Source organism: Halichoerus grypus, chromosome 11 (assembly GCF_964656455.1).
Source record: "Halichoerus grypus chromosome 11, mHalGry1.hap1.1, whole genome shotgun sequence".
Classification (NCBI taxonomy): Eukaryota; Metazoa; Chordata; class Mammalia; order Carnivora; family Phocidae; genus Halichoerus; species Halichoerus grypus.
In genome coordinates, this window is record NC_135722.1 from 47,024,433 (window position 1) to 47,041,425 (window position 16,993).

The following is a 16,993-nucleotide window of genomic DNA, read 5'->3' on the forward strand; positions in this document are numbered from 1 at the left end:
CCTGTTGGAACTTCCTTGGTCCCTGGGGGAGGGGGAGGGCCACCTTCCTTTTAGATAAAATGGGCAGTCCCTTGAGGACTAGTAGTAGGATCTTAGCCTCATGACCACCTGAAATGCCAGCATTAGAAACTTATTTCTTTGAGGGAATCATCATCTGAATACTGCATGTTGTCCTTAACACGGTAGTATTGAGACATTTAAGGTGATTTTCTCTTTCCTGAGGGCTTCCTGGCCATTTAGGGACCCTGGGCCTATAGGGAGAGGGGATCCTTGGATCCTGAAAGGGGAGACTGATGGAAAAACGAGTCGAAGAACATTTTACTGCTTCTTCGCCATGTCCAAGAATGACCTGTCCTGACACTCTCATTGTCTTCCTGGTCAGTCTCCGCATTCCTGACCCTGGACTACCTGGGCTGTCCTATAGTGACCGGGAGCTGGAGCTGCTAGGGTTCGGGAAAGTTGACTGGCGTCTTATTCTCTGAATTGGGGTAGGCTGGGAGCCTGCCTCCTTGGGAAGGCCTATCCCCCTCTCCCTCACTGCCTTTCTCTTCTAAACCAAAGTCAGATGGCATTCAGGTTTATTTCACTTCTCAGGATTCTTCCGTTGGACCCCATACTTCAGGCTGCATCCAGCATATCCCATCTCATATAGATAACTGTTCAGCCATGAGAGGAAGATATCAGAAAGTTTCAGATCCGTGGACCAGAAGAGCCCTTGGCTAAGGGAAATCCTATGTTTTGGCTCACCCCAGCATGCTCACTGGCTCTTAAGTCTTTAACAGCCTACCAAGAGTGTTTGCTTTGTTCTTTATCCATTTCTTTAAACACCCATCTAGAGCCTGCCATGCACCAAACCTTGTACTGGTTAAGGGGACACAGGGTCAAATAAGATGTGGTTCTTCCATTCTTCCATTCTTGATGTGGTATAGGAGATAGATGCACAAATAAATCCTAGATGCTGTTCTATGTGACGTGATCCCTGTCCATGTAGGGTGCTATAGCGACCCAAAGGAAGAGGCAGCTAAATTAGGCTGGGGAGTGAGCGAAGCCTCCTTATAGAGGGAGTTGCTGAACTAAATTTAGAAGAGCAAAGAATTTGCAGTTAGCACGGTGGAAAAGGGGGGTGCGGGCGAGTACATCAGCCTGAAGGTTTTACACATACTCCCACACACATTACATTTATACATAATATACACACACACACACATACCATATATGGTAGGGCCACTTCACATAAGAAGTAACTTCGGAAATTTAAAAATCTGTGCTCTTGGGGAAAAAAAAGACCATTCAAAAAGTACAGACTGTTTTATTTGCCTATTCACATAGTGAGCATATTCCCTCGAGGAGCAGGTGAGTTTGTTTCTATTGTGTCAGGTATGATTCTTATATTTAATATACCTTTTTATTTAAAAAAAATGCAAGCCAAATATTTCTTTGGGTATTCAACCAAAGAAAAAGAAATCTGTTAAAAAAAATCTGTGGAGAAACTGACAATATTAGTCTTAATCCAAGACAGTGTGTTGGTCTTCCTGAGGGATTTTCAAGGGTAATTTGGCTGAACATGATTTGTGTCTTATTTGCTAACTTGAGAACTACCTGCAAAAGATGTTGAGCCCACTGTATGTAGATCCATGAGAGCTTGATCTCAGACCACCAGTTTCTGTGGGCCCACATTCAGGAAACACTGCACTCAACTGGGTGGAAAGTCTGTGTCAGAGACATATTTGGGAGCCATCATGGTAGGAGTGGTAGATAGAGGGATGGCCATCAGTATTTGGGCCCCAGAAAGTACAGAGTGAGAAAGAGAATCCTAAAGACAGAATTCTGAGAGACCCTGGCATTTAAAAGGCAAGTAGAAAAGGTGAACTCCTCACAAGAGCCTGGAAAGTAACTGCCAAAGAGGCTGTTGACCGTGTCATACAAGGCGAAGGAAGGAGAATGCTAGTTAGAGTGTTCAGCTGTCAAGTGCTCCAGAGTAGCCAGGCAAGCTGAGAATAGAATGTGGCTTTTAGGACACCTTCAGTTCTTGACTTGCACCCCAAGACTCTCAGGAGTTTTTCATTAAACAAGAGAGAAAGGCTGAGATGTCTAATGGTACCCAAAAGAAGAGGGAGGTGTTAATGGGTGGGAGGAGGTCTTCAGTCAGTGCCTTTCCTTTCTCCCCCTCCCCAGGGGTTTGCCAGGACCTGCCTTGGAGAGAGAGAGGATGCAGCTGGGGTCACGCCTTAGCTAATGGAGGAGAGGAGGAGAGAGTACTCTGGGCTCAAGCTGTCTGAGGAGCTAACAAGCTGTGGTTTAAAAATTCTGCAGTAGAGGGGATGGCCATTTGCGGGGTGGGAAGGAGCAGGTGACTAGCTGAAGGGAAACTGGTTCTTGGAAGTAGCTTCTGACTACAAATTGCCCTCCTGCTTCCACCTCAGAAGCAGTGTGGTTTGTTTGGAAGTCTCAGCCCTTCCTCTTCCAACACCCCACCTACCACCAACTGCTTCCCTGACCCCCAAACAGCCCTGGGCACCACCCGTCCACTGTTGAGTCCTTACCACCTGTTCAGATCAGGGGCCCTTGCTATGGTGCAGGTGTGATGGAGACTCCAGAGGCAGAACAAGTACTCTATTCTTGTGGTACTGGCAGGTGCTTCTCAAGGATGACATGCTCCAGGACTTGGAGGCCCAGGTCAAAGCTTAGACCCTGGAGCCAGACAACCTGGGTGAGTCCTGCCTCTTGTCATTTCATCTCCCTGAGCCTCCACCTCCTCATTCATAAAATGGCACAATAGCTCATAGCAGCATTGTGAAGATAAATGAGGTTCACATGCAAGGCATTTGATAGAGTATCTGACACATGACACCCTTCTTAGCTGTGGGAGTTGTTACAGGTATTATTTGCAGGCACCCAGTCTGGGCCTCTCAGACCGTTCTCTCCTCATTTGAGTGGTAAGTTTTGATCCATCTTGATACGTTGCTTGGTAGCTGGTTGGTGAGGAGGACCTCTGGACTTTGCTGTTGCCCATGGCCATTCCCCCAACAAGGCAGTCGGAATCTAGTTTTGCTGGAATGACTCATGCTCTTGTTATCTACAGAAAATCCTTTGAGTTTGAGGATGCATCCAGTCTCCAGTCCCTGTACCCCTCTTCTCCAACTGAGAATGGTACTGAGAGCCAACCCAAGTTTGGATCCAAAAGCACTTTAGAAGAGAATGCCTATGAAGATATTGTGGGTAAGCTATGGCAGAGGTGGTGGGCTGGCTTGTCTCTGGGGGCTGCAGAGCAGGAACAGGAGGGACACTCCCAGGTTCCACTTCATTCACTGTGGGCAGACCTGGCCCAGCTTCTGGAACTTCTCAAGAAAATGGGCACCAGAGGAAGCAGCTTAGCAAAGACTGAGCAGCTGAGAAATTAAAGCCTAACCTTGAATGAACTGAAACCCAAAGGGTTTCTGGGAGCACAAAAAGGGGAAAACCACACATCATCCTTTTTTTTTATTTTCACAAGGCTTCCTTAGCTGTATGTCCTTCCTTAGTTGTGTGTCCTTAGGCAATCACTTTTCTCAGACCTCTGTCTTCTCTTACAAAGTGATGATGATGATGTTATGATGTTAACAATGATAATGATAATAGTAATAATACTTCAAGGGATTATTGTTAGGATTCAATGAGATAAAATGTTTATCAGAGTACCTAGCACAGTGCCTGGTCCTTAATATCTGTCTCCTACTTTCCCTTAAAGTAAGTGGTGTCAAGAAAGCATCTGAGGGGCGCCTGGGTGGCTCAGTCATTAAGTGTCTGCCTTCAGCTCAGGTCATGACCCCCAGGTCCTGGGATCGAGGCCCGCATCGAGCCCCGCATCGGGCTTCCTGCTCCGCAGGAGGCCTGCTTCTCCCTCTCCCACTCCCCCTGCTCGTGTTCACTCTCTCGCTGTGTCTCTCTGTGTCAAATAAATAAATAAAATCTTAAAAAAAAAAAAAAAAGAAAGCATCTGAGATTTTACTCTGCTTGCAAACAAGTTTAGCCCTCCCCAGATTCACAGATGCTGACAGAAGACACAAGACTCTTGGATCAAAGACAAAGGACTTTATTGCTCATGGCACAGCAGGAAGCATGAGCTCCGTGTTAACGTGGGTTCCCCTTGCTCCCAGGCCCCATGAGGCAATGTGGAGGAGGTCCAGGTAGAGACTGTACGCACAGTGGGTCTGTGTCCCAGCTGAGGAACTCTAAGCTTAAGGAACCCCAATCTTTTCAGGGGATGGCTAGCAAACGTGCCCAACTTTTGCCCCACAAAGAGATGTTATCTTTATTCTGGTCAGGAAACAAATCTGCCTCTGCCCTCCAGGGAGACACTCTCCTCTCTGTCTTCTGAGGTTGTTTGCTATACATTTTTGAAACGGTAATCTGGATGGTTCATTCCTCTTGCTCAAAAGTCAGAAAGATAAGGTACCATGGAGAATTGTCCTTCAACTGGGAAGACTTGGTGTTGGCAAACCTGTGTTTCAGGGTCAACGAAAAACCAACAGAATGGGGTGGGTTGGGTTTATTTTGGGCTTTCATTTTAATTCTGGCCTCATTCTCTTCAGTGGGTGCTTCAGTTTTGTTCAAGTAATGTGCTGTGTGTGAGTGTAGATCATTCAAGAGAAGAGAAGCAGTGTGCTTCTGCACTTGACCCCTCCTCTCTCATCTCTGGTTCTGTCTCATCTCTGTGTTAGGACTTGAGGCTGGAGACTGTAGTCTTAGTTAACACATTAGAGAGAGAAGTGGCCCTAGTGGAGAATCCTCCAGATTCTCCTAAGACTAGGGAATCTTCGGAAGAGGAGGTCATCTATTCCCTCATTTGATTTGAGCCATCAGTTTCATCGTTTTTTCCTTACAACTTGCTGGGCTGGCATTTCTGGGGAAATAGCAGAGTCCTTGGATCCACAAAGGCACTGCTTCCCCAGGAATGGAGTGCGTAGTATATAGCCATCCAAAATTAGGTCATAATAGGAAGACTGTAGGAGTGGGATCCCTAGAACAGCAAAAGGATTTAGGGAGGGAGGCCTTTCCCTTAACACTGGGAAAAAGCTTTGTATACACGGTCCCCAGAGTTGAGGTCAAGAGCTGTGGGGATCAGAGGCACAACCCCATCTTCCTCCCCACTCCCGTTGCAGGGTACATTCCTGTTTCCTCTAGTTGAGAAGAAATCGGAATGTGTTCTTGCTGCCCGGGGCCCTTGGGAGCACCCAGTGCAGCTGCTGCAGTGGGCAGCGGAGGCTCTCGTTCTTAGCCCCCTCCCCCAGCACGATGGTCTCTGCCCACTCTGTGATCCTCTTCTCTGACAAGGCTTTGCAGCCCGTCTGGGCTGTCCAGGGATTTCAGGTGAGGAGATGCATGTTTTTGCATCAACTGAACTGAAATAAGAGAAAGAGATGCTTTAACCATTTCTCCCTGTCCAGAGTTCCATGATCCTAGGCTCTGTTTGGGCTTGTTTGGGGACTGTGTCTGGTGGAGCAGGGGAAGATGAGAATTTGGGGGGCGCTGTCCTGGGCAACAGAGCTGTTCTCTGGGCTTTCTTCAGTCAGGTTAGAGAGAAGAGGAGGAGAGAGGCAAGGGTGTCTGGGTCTCAGTCTCCAGACTCAGCAGAGGGGTCTTTTTGCCACATTGGGATGCTGCACAAGGAGGGAAGGAAATCCCGGAGCAGCGTAGCTGCTTCCTGAACGGATGAGCTAGAGCTAGGGGTAAGGGCTAGGATGGGATGAAGCTGCAGTGGGGGCGTGTTCCTTTGCTACTCACCTAGCTTGTGGATTTGGAGCATTGTGCAGATAAGGGGAGGAGTGGAGTACTCAGGAGGGTGTTGGAAGAAGGGCAGGGAGTGACCCAGGCACCTGGGTTTTGCTTCAGCCTTGGGGGTGTGGGGCTGTTCAGCATCTGTAGTTAGTTCACTGCCCTGGACACAGCTTCCTCCTTTGTATCCCCCACAATAGCACTGGCTAAATTTCTAGACAAGGGAGGCTAGAGGGAAATATAAGAGAGAATATCTCTTTCTCTTAGATTCTGGTTGATCTATCCCTTTCTCCTTCCCTGGAGACAGGCCCAAGAATTTGGACCCCCCAGAGGCTTCACGGGGGCCCTTGTTGCTGAACTCTGAATGTCGGTTTCACTTTTGCCTGGGATTGACCAGTGCCTGAGACTTCCCAGGAGCCTTCTCTTCTGTTCTTGGCCCAGCCTGTGTTCTGTGAGGTTAAGGTCATTTCTGGTTCTGTTTGGATTAACCAACTCTTCTGCTGCCTTGCTTGCACAGGGACAGACAAAGCTTTGTTTTGGGTGTGTGATAATAGGGCTGTGGGGGGCAGGGAGCACCCATGTTAAATCTCCATCTTGGGGACCAACTGATTGGATTGGAGTTTCTGGTCGGTTAGAGGTTGAGGATCAGTTGGCCCAGAAACTAACATGTCTTTTCTATGAGCAGTGGACTTGAATGAGGGGCCTTGGGGAATTTGTTGGCCTCCCACCCACATCAGGCATGACGCCTGGGGACCTGGGGTGGGATATTCCGAGACAGGCTGAGGTTTATCCTGCTGATTTGCAATAGAGGGGTTCAAAAATAAAGTTACTGCCTTGTTACTTCCTAGGGCTGTTAATTTTCGCCTGTTGAATTTGACATCTGCCCCTGGAAGATGCTGCTATTCCACAAAGCCTTATAATCGTTTGCATTCTGAGCCTGACACTTAAAAATGCACCCAAGGAAGCAGCTTGTTAGGGAGTTATGTGGAGTGGCCTCGGCGCCTGACCAGGGAGCCTGGACTGCATTCCTGCAGAGATTCCCACTCCCATCAGCTAGTTGGGGCTGAGGGAGAGTTTCCAGGAACTTGAGTGGGATGGGAGCTGGGGACAGGGCCAGTCAGCCTGAGTGCAAAGCTTTTTGAGCTTCTGCTCTCTCTGTCATCTTCTCTCATTTGTCCCCAGGCTGGAAAGTAGTAAGGAACAGAGAGTACCTAACAACATTGAGGCTGCAGCCCAGAGGTGCAGCCCAGGGGAACGGTGCCTGGGCAGTTAGAGAAAGGTGTCCAGGCTTGGAGGGTGGGTAACAGTTGGCCCTTTAGAGCTCCCCATCTGATGTGCTGTGTGTTGGCGGAGGAAGGAGGGAGTTGGGCCTTTACCCTGGCCCTTTCTCCACTGTGTGAAGGAGGGGAAGAGGCTGAGCACCAGGAGAAACAGCTGGTTGGAACCAGGAGAGGTTTTGACAGGGAAGCTACAGACCCAGGGCCCTAGGCAGGGTGTGGTCAGGAAGCTTAGGATTCTGTTGAGAGAAATTCTCAGTGTCTGTGCACTTACACACCTCTTTCCTAACTGGTTCTTCTAGTTGTGTGTGTGTGAGTGAGTGCTGTTTGGTGTGTGTGGTTAATGACCAAAGGAGCTGTGGGGAGGAATGGGACAGGGCTGGGTGGGGCTGCTTTCTTCTTTCAAGAGGATCAGTGTGATAAGTTTGGGCTCTGACAAGCCCCTTTAAAAGAGTGCAAAGCAGAAATTCTTGGCGATGCCCTTGTTCCATATCTCATCAGCAAAGCTGGGAAGGGTTGAGACCTCTGGCTTCCCCCAGCTGGGCTTGATAAGATGGGGCTGCTCAGAGCCAGGCTTCTGGGGAAGAGGGCCTACCTCTTCTCCCTCTCCTCTCCTCAGGCAGTCAGTGCGGATCGCCCTCGAGGAATCTGTGTGGGTGGGAATGCAGGTGACAGTATGGTGGTCTGCTAGGCTTCCTGTCTCCCATCCACGCCCCTGCTAACTCTTCACCGTGTTTCTCCACTCAGCTGTGGCTGCTCCAGCCTTGCTGTAGTCCTGTTCCCCCAAAGGAAGATCTGAGCCCTATTCCCCAGCCTTCCTCCTCTCCTGACTCTGAGCCATTGCTTTGGGATTAATTTTCTCTCAGCCGGTTCAGGTGTGGTTCTCCTCGGGGCCTGCTTGGTCTCTGCATATTATCCCCATCCCCTGAGCATCCTTACTCCCTGGAAGGATGACTGGGAGTACGTCCATGAGACAGCTCCAAAACGGTGGCCAGGACCAATCTAGGACATGGAGAGTAGCAGGTGAACAAGGGCTTTGAGGTCCCAGCTAAAGCTGGGGAGGCAGGGCTTGGGCTGCGGCCAGCAGTCATTTCTTGGAGCAGTGATGAGTGGCCTGGTTCTATCAGAGGGGATTTTAAACACTGCTGAAGAAGAAAGAGGCTGGTGTTAAGGCTGGGAAGACAGGAGGAACAGGCTTTTGAGGCTTTCCTGAAATTTTGTTTCCAGAGGCAATACTAGTAGTGAGACCCTGGTGTTCCCAACTGTTTTCTCCCAGGTTGTCACTGATGTGCCTCAATGTTGTGCATCTATTACTTCCCTGGGCCTCAGTCTCCTACATCTGTTTCTTGGAGCTTTGGCTTTTGTATCATTGTTCAAAGCTCTGATTCCTGGGGAAGAAAGAAGGAAGAGAAGGAAGGAGGGAGGGAGAAGAAAGGAAGGAAGGAAGGATGGAGGAAAGAGAGTTTGCCTGGGGAGTTATGTCACGGCAGTCAGAATCTATTAGGAAGTTTAGAAACATCTATCTAAAGCAGTGGTTCCTAACAGGGCAGGGGGATAATTTCATCCATCCACCCATCCTCCCTCCCCACCCCTCCCCTCTTTCTTTCCATCCTTCCCTCTCTCCCCCCCAGTCCATCCATGCATGCATTTGTCCATCTGCTCAGGGGACATTTGACAGTGTCTGGAGACATTTTTGGTTCTTAACAACTGAGGGGATGCTACTGTCATCTAGTGGATTGAAGCCAGGGTTGCTGCTAAACATCCTGCAAATGCACAGAAGAGTCTACCACAACAAGAATCATCCAGCCCCAAATGTCAGTACTTTGGAGAAACTCTGATCTAAAGGAGTTGAGACAAGGTCATCCTGTTGGTTCAGGGATGATGATAAGTACTCTGGCTGGTCATCCAGCCCAAGGCAGTTTGGATTTGATGAGCTTGGAATAAATGTTCTTCCTGCCCCCATCTGAACAGTGATGCTCTGGTCCTGTTTCCCAAGGGTCAGGAAGATTGTGTCCTGGCATTCTTGAGTCCGTGACCCAGCCTCCCCCCCTCCCCCCCACCTCATCAATACAGGTTATATATTGGAGAGGGACCAGGAAGTACTGAGTCTCTCCTGCCTCCTCTCTAAGTGCCCAGAGTGGGGTAGGCTGGATGCCAGTTTTGATGCTTGGCTTCTTGAGCAGTGTTGCTGGGCCGGCTCTGCTTAGTCAGGACTCTGGAATGGAGACCAGTCATCTTTATAGCATGGCTGTGTTACAGGAAAACGTCTGTTCAGTTGCTGGGGCCTGGACTCTGCTTGGTGCTCGGAATCACTTCATCCAGTCCCAGATCCTATCTTGACCCATTCTTGACCTAGACCTTCAAGGGATTTGTGTCGCTCCCCTGGCAGCTTGATTAGCTGTGACAGAAATCCTTCCTTCACACCTCCTCCCTCCCCCTACCTCTGTGAAGGCATTTCCTAAATTCAGTGTAGTTTTCCATGGTAGTAATAAGTAGATACCCCCAGTTTGGGGGGAATCTTGACTTTGGAAATCGAGAATTCTGTAAGCATTTAAGGATTGGTTTTTCTCCTGTGTCCCATCTTAGGAAAGCCTACACTCCCAGTGGCCTTATTTCTAGTCCTATAGCTCTTTCCTCTGCCTGCTCCCTGAGAAGTAGTATCTGAACTCCTCTGGGGCGTGAGACACATCCAGGCATCTGCAGGGCTCAGCGGTCACCAGGCTCCATCCTGCTCTGAACAGAGAGAAGAGGAGTGAGCCCTATTCTCTTCGTGTGTGCCGCCCCTAGTAGAGGGTAGCATATACATGTTGGTCACCGGTTGCTGGGTCCCCAGCCCCAGACAGGGGCATCCGTGTGGCAGGGAGGATATGGAAAGACCAGGGAAGGGGAGCAGAGGGCCGCGCTCACTCGCAGTGCCCACGGATCTGACCCGGCGTACAATGTTCTGGGCTGTAGGGAAGTCCAGCTTTGTGTTGCGGGGAAAGGGGCGGGCAGGTAGGGCTCTGGGAAGGAGATGCTTTCATGGGCAGGGACTGTGCTCTCTGCTCCCTGAGGTTTGCTGGCAGTGCCCGTACAGTGCCTGCTTCCAGGGCTCTTAGCCATTAGTCCTGAGAAGCCCAAACTGCCCACTCTCACCTCTTTGGCGCAGATGGCTATCAGGCCTTTCACATCTCCCCTGTGTCACAGCAGGAGGGCTTGTCCCAAAAGGGGAGTGAAGACCATCTCTTGTTGCGAGGCCAGCGGTGGAAGAAACAGACTGGCCCTGTAGTGAGAGCGGTGCATGGAGCAGATAATGACTGAGCTGTCACTACTTGGCTCAGCCTTGTTCTGGTGTGGGGTTACCTGTGGACCAGATGGCAGAGCTGCCCGGAAAGAGTCGATGCACAGTATAGGAAGTGAGAGGGAGGCCTGGCAGCCCCCTGCTCCTTGTAGTTCGGTAGTGTTCCTCTGTGCCCAGCCCCCAGAGTGCGTCCTCAGGGAGCATCGGTAGCAGGACAGCCGTGTGACCTCTGAAAGCCTTTCCTACCTTGAACTGTACATCTCTGGGGCTTTCACAGTGGGAGGACTGGAGCCAAGGAATGAAGCCTGGTGTTGGCTTTGTCCTCTGGCTGGGCACGGGCAGGGGTAGCTGAACCAGTCTTGTGCAATCTCTGAATTTATAAAGCAGAGGCCAGACGAGGCTGAGCTGAACTGGGGTGGGTGGTTTGCTTCTGGACTTGGAGCTGGGATCTGTTTGTAGCCTCCCCGCTGCAGACGGGCAGCTGTATGACTCATGGGCTGAAGGGCCAGGCAGAAGCCATTCTCTTTGGTTCACAGGAATTCTGCTTGTTTATTTGTGAGTGTGTTTCCTCCTTCCCTTCTCCCAGTCTCTGACTTTTCCCCCTCTGCAGGAGATCTGCCCAAGGAGAATCCTTATGAGGATGTGGACTTAAAGAGCCGAAGAGCAGGACGAAAATCCCAGCAACTGTCTGAAAACTCCTTGGACTCTTTGCACAGGATGTGGGGTCCTCAGGACAGGAAGTACAACAACCCACCCACTCAGGTAATGGCAGCCCCGACTTGGGCCAGCACAAGGGCCACAGTGGAGGCCTGTCCTACCAGGATGTGGGCCCGCTTCCACTCACACTCTTTCCCTCACTAGTGCTTGGCAAAGGAGGTGACCTCAGGAAAGAGCTCTGCATGTAGGGACTTCTGCCATGTTGAAATCCTTGTGGGCAAGCGAGAGGTGCTCCCTGGGCACCCTGCCCTCCTTTCTCCCCTTCACTACTCGAGCTCTGTGCTGCAACACGGAGGCATGAGCCCCGGCTGCCTCCTGTCCTATCATTGTTCCTGCTCCCCTTCTGTGGGTAGCAGGAAGACGGGGCCCTGGTTGGAGTCTTGGTATTCGGCAGCTCTGGCAGAAACAATCTCAGTACTGGCATTTGGGGGCCAGGCATAGGCCCAAGAACCAGATTTGGAGAGCTAGACAGGTGTCTACCAGACCTGGAGCTACTCGTATTGGAGGGAATAAAAGATTGAATATTCAAGGAATGGACTGATAGAAGGCAGGATGAGAAAAAAGAGAGTCAAAGGAGACCGTTAGACTTGAGCTCATTCTGGCCTTGTCCAGGGTGGACAGGAGGCAAGAGAAGGGAGGCGCTTTCTCGGACCTACCCAGGCAACTCTAATTCTCTTTGCAAATGGAGGGACCTAGACATTTTATAACATTGGCTGGAGAATATGGAAATGATTTCTTCTGGCTTTGGAATGATGTAATCATTTTTATAAAAGATTCACCTTTCTCATGTGCTGTATTCAAACAGGCTTCCACTGAATTTGTGCGGCCAGCCAGATTGGGTGGGAAGAGGATGCTGGGGGACGGGAGGAAGGAGGACTGGCTGAAGAGGGATGAGAGACGATGCCAGATGCAGACAGCGGGTGGGAGGCGGGCCGAGTTGGCAGGGGTGCTGCCTTTCTAGCAGGGAGCAGGATCTGCAGAGAGTAAGGTGCCTGTGCAGAAGGGTGCTGGTTTCGACCGAGGGAGTAGATCAGGGCTGGGGAGGGGCAGCTGCGGTGAAGGAGCCACCTGACTGTGAGGCCCACCTTGCCAGGCTTTGGGAGTGAGGGCCCAGAGCCCTTATGTTCTGCCTGGAAGAGGTGAGCGGGGCCAGGCTGCCATGTGGATTATGGCCCCTGCTAAGGAAGCCTTTTAGGACTGGATCAGGGGCTGTGGGAGGGAGACAAGCTCCATCAGGCAGGCTGAATAATGAGTAAAGGCTAAGCCTTGTCCCAAAGCTCAGGAGGAGCCCCCAGAATTCCCTCTTGTCCTTCTCTTTTCCACTCAGATGAGAGCCCAGTTTTCTTAGCCTCTGTTTTCTTTTTTCTGGCAGAGGTGGTTCAGCTTCCTTTATGGAAGCCCATATCTCATCTAGCCCTGACCTGCTGATTAGCAGCTGAGGTCTTAGGAGAAGAAACCCAGGCAGAGGGAAATTCCAGGGTGGGATTCGGGGGAGCCAGGGATGCCAGCCAAGGCATCTGTGCTGAACCCCTCTCCCCCATCTTCTCTCCCATGCCAGCTCTCCTTGAAACCCAGCAGCCAGTCCCTGCGCAGTGGGCACTGGTCAGAGAGGAAGAGCCACCGGCTGCCGCGATTACCCAAGAGGCACAGCCATGACGACATGCTGCTGCTGGCTCAGCTGAGCCTGCCGTCTTCACCCTCCAGCCTCAACGAGGACAGCCTCAGCACCACCAGCGAGCTGCTGTCCAGCCGCAGGGCCCGCCGCATTCCTAAGGTAGCCTCCCCAGGGGAGCCACCTGGGGCTGGCTGGGCAGGTGGGCGGGCAGGTGGGCAGCTCTCTCCCTCCCCTCCTTCCCTAATCTGGGGCTGCTTCCTCAGTTCGCCTTGAATAAATTCTGCACCCTTGCACTGGCCTTTCTTTTTCATCTGGTTAATTCCCTGTCTTATTACCAAAGATGCATTAAGTGATTCATGGGTGCACAGACGTTAGGGGAGGGACAGGCAGGCCTCTCTCCCAAGGAGCACTCCATGCCTTCGAGTGACCGGAAACCAGTCCTTTAGGAGACTCCCCATTAGTGAGTGTGGGGTGTGCACTTTGAGAGCTCTGTGCACACATAAACACTTCCAGGCTTTGAAGGACCTAGGACTCAAACCTGAGTCTTCCTTTCTCTGACTCTCAGAATTGAGAGTTTTCAGCAATGATTTGCACACACAGGCAGTCAGACCCAAATCCCCAGCCCAAAGCGGCAGGATTTAGCCAAATGGTATTTTTAGCCTGCAAACAATGCTTGGGTATATTGGGAATTTAGCTCCTTCCTGTCGTGGCCCCAGGTTATAGCCTAGAGGGAAAGGCTCCAGTCCTTGTTCCTGTTATTACGTCTGAGGAGCTCTTTGTCTCCGTTGGTTCATTGACTCTGGGGACCCAGAAGCTCCCATCCTGTGTAGTTTGATCACAGTTCCTTCCTCTGGGGAGCTAAGTTTAACATCCTTGTGTAGGGGCAGGAGACCACTTAGGGGACGAGGGAGATGAGAGCTACCGGCCCGTCTGCACTTGGGGTCAGTGCAGCAGGGAGACCAGTACTGGTCCAGTATGGGGAGGGCAGAAAGCTTGCACCTTGAGGGAACGAAAGGGCTACTAATCAGCCTTCTTGGAAATAGGGGCAGCTGATGTTAAGGTTATCTCACCTTCCCTGCTTTTCTCACCCAGCTTGTCCAAAGAATTAACTCCATCTATAATGCCAAGAGGGGAAAGAAGAGATTAAAAAAACTGTCAATGTCCAGCATTGAGACAGCATCACTGAGAGGTAGGCCTTGATGTCTGAGCTGGTTCAGGTGTCTGGGGCCCTTGGGCAGTAGGAACAGGGAGGAGCATGATCTAGCTTTAGTTTACCCTTCTGTGGGCCAATCCCAGGATCCTCCTGCCTTCTAGGAGGGTAGAGTCCTACCAAGAAGTGGCCCATAGAAGGGGAGGGCCAAAGAGGGAAGGAAACCATGGGATGGGTTAGTTCAGGCTTTGGGCTGTGAGGCCCTGATGAGGGAGGTGGGTGTGGGAATCTGCTTCTGGCAAAAGGAAAGGCCAGACTTACTGAGAACTGTGGTCTGTTTCCCATTTCAAATCTTGGCGTCCTGGAGGCAGGCCCTGTGATCCAGGCCTGTAGGCCTCTCTGCTGGCTCGGCCTCCAGCTCAGGCCTTCAGCAGCTTCCCCCAGAGCAGGACTGGATGGATAGGGGTTTGTATAGTGATTAGCACCTGCGGTTTGAGCTCAGAGGGACCCTGGGCCCAGGGGGGCCCAGAAGAGGTATGATCCATCCCTTGTGAGAAGAGCTGGGAGGGGGGCGCAGGAAACGTTGGCTGTGGGGCAGCGGCTCAGCAAGCGTGCACTCCTACTGTTACTTTTCCAGATGAGAATAGTGAGAGCGAGAGCGACTCTGACGACAGGTTCAAAGGTGAGGCGTGGCTCCCCGAGAGCACGGAATCCCTTCCCAGCCCTGGCTGTAGAGTCACCCCCCTTCCTCTGCACATATAGTTCCAACGTCCCCAGGTGGCCTGCTTTGGAGAGGCAAGAGGCAGGCAGGATAGCAGCCAACAGAGCTAAGAGCTGTAGGGGAGTCCCCTCCTACTGCGTGCAAGGCAGCCCTGGGAGGGTTGAACTCAGACGTCCCCCTTCACCTGGACTTCCCCACGGTCTTGTCCACAAGAACTGGGTGCTAGATTTGCCTGGTAAATGCTGCAAATCTGGAGGGTCAGAGGTGGGTTTAGAAGATTACAAGTACCTCTTCTGGCTGTAAGAATCGTGCCAGCCTGAGGAAACTGGTCCTCTGGAGGCCCTGAGACCACTTACGCCCCATATTCATAGAGAGGAGGACTGACACCTCCCTGAAAAGGTTTTGGAAACTTCCCGTTCCAGCAGCCTTGGATAAATCTCTGTTCTTTCTCTACTGGGAAACCTGCCTAGACTTTCCTGGATGGTTAAAGTATGTGAGAGCTAGCTCCCTCCTTCCGTCCTCCACTGGTCCCCCAGGCAAGTGGGCAAATGGACTTTGGGCTGGGGACAGGGACAAAGGGTCCAAGTCCAAGGACTCTGAGAGGGACCCAGGACAAAGCCTTCGTGGAGGTTCGTGTGGTACTAGGCAGGGGTAGGTGGGTGCCTGGGTTTTGCCTGGCTTAGGCAGTCCTGTCAGTCCCCGCCCAGCCTGCAGAAGCTCCAGAAGGCCCAGCGCAGCAGCTCCCTGTGGCAGGGCAGAGCCTCTGCACAGGCGTAGACACTTTGCTCCTGCCACTTCAGCCCCAGACCCAGCTGCGAGAGGGTGTCAGGCCAGGCTTCTGCACTTAGAGGTGGTCCACAGAGGCAGAGCCTGAGACTGGGGTGGAAGGGGGCTGATGTGGGGTCTGTGATGGTCCAGCCTGCCTGAGCCCTGACATACACCCTGCTCCCAGCCCACACGCAGCGCCTGGTCCACATCCAGTCCATGCTGAAGCGTGCACCCAGCTATCGGACTCTGGAGCTGGAACTGCTCGAGTGGCAGGAGCGGGAGCTTTTTGAGTACTTTGTGGTGGTGTCCCTCAAGAAGAAGCCATCTCGAAACACCTACCTCCCTGAAGTCTCCTACCAGTTTCCCAAGGTGAGGCCATCTCTCCCCCATCCCACCCCTCCTCTAGCACCTTCTGTCTGCCTGGCCCATCTCTGGGGCAGGAGAGATCCTGTTCCTGCCATAGCCACTCACCTCGCTGCGACAGCCCTGAGCATGGTGCCTGCCAGCTAGCAGGGAAGAGAGGGTTTCCGGGGCATGGGTTTGGGCCCGTGCTTGTTCAGAGGATGAGGGCGCAGAGAACACCTCCCAGTATGCCTAGAATAAAACCCAAATTGCTTATAAGGATGGCAAGGGGCCTGCGGGAGGGACTCCAGGTACTTCTCATACTTTCTCTCTTTTTAACCACTGTATTGAGACCTAATTCACATACTGTTTAATTCAGCTATTTGAAGTATATAATTTGGGATGCTTGGGTGGCTCAGTTGGTTAAGCATCTGCCTTTAGCTCAGGTCGTGATCCCAGGGTCCTGGGATCCGAGCCCCACATCGGGCTCCCTGCTCAGTAGGGAGTCTGCTTCTCCCTCTGCCTGCTTGTGCTCTCTCTCTGTCTCTCTCTCTCTGTCTGACAAATAAATAAATAAAATTTTTAAAAAATTAAAAAAAAAGTAAAGTATACAATTCAATGACTTTTAGTATATTCAGAGTTGAACAATCAATATTAGGACATTTTTTTAAAAAGAATTTATTTTAGAGAGAGAGGGTGCAAGCAAGTGGGGTTGGGGGAGCAGAGGGGAAAGGAGAGGGAGAGGGGAAGAGAATATGAAGCAGACTCCATGCCCAGCGTGGAGCCTGACAAAGGGCTCAGTCCCACGACCACGAGATCATGACCTGAGCTGAAACCAAGAATCGAGCGCTTAACCAACTGAGCCACCGAGGTGTCCCTGGAACATGTTTATCACCCCAAAAAGAAACTGTGTACCCCATTAGCTGTCACTCTCCATCCCCCCACCTACCTTCCCTCTTACCACACCTTCCCTGTCCATCACCAGCCAGCCAACCTGGCCTCCTTGCTCTCTGCCTCAGCCTGGAATGTTCTTTCTTCAGCTCTACACATGGTGGCTGGCTCTTTTTCATTCCTCATTCTCTGCCCAGATAGTACCTCTTCCAGGAGATCTTTCCAGATACCTAAAGTGTCCCTCCCCCTGTCCAGTTCTCTCTGTCATAGTGCCCTCTTTATTTCCTTTGTGGCACCCTTGGGGATTTCGTTGTCAATTGTCTCAGTCTCCTGACCAGAATGTGCAGGGACAGGGACCTTACCCACTTTGTCTTACATCAGTAGCCCCAGCGCGTGACACAGTGCCAGGTGCCACATAGAAAGCACTCATTTGGCACCTACTGAATGAATAAATGATGTCTCAGCTCGCACCCAGACC

The 16,993-nt window shown here is 51.4% G+C and overlaps 1 protein-coding gene across 8 annotated transcripts in view; it reads left to right on the forward strand.

Moving 5' to 3' along the window:
- The window catches only part of DENND2B (DENN domain containing 2B), a 145,606-nt gene that overhangs the window by 111,824 nt on the left and 16,789 nt on the right, over positions 1–16,993 (forward strand). For 7 of the 8 annotated variants that reach the window (XM_036121403.2, XM_036121407.2, XM_078058423.1 and 4 more), the window contains 6 exons: positions 3,083–3,219; positions 10,922–11,073; positions 12,587–12,802; positions 13,736–13,832; positions 14,431–14,475; positions 15,467–15,651. In XM_036121403.2, coding sequence (XP_035977296.1) covers positions 3,083–3,219; positions 10,922–11,073; positions 12,587–12,802; positions 13,736–13,832; positions 14,431–14,475; positions 15,467–15,651 — 832 coding nt within the window. The remainder of the gene's footprint in view (positions 1–3,082; positions 3,220–10,921; positions 11,074–12,586; positions 12,803–13,735; positions 13,833–14,430; positions 14,476–15,466; positions 15,652–16,993) is intronic. The other variant, XM_078058427.1, reaches the window with a different exon arrangement.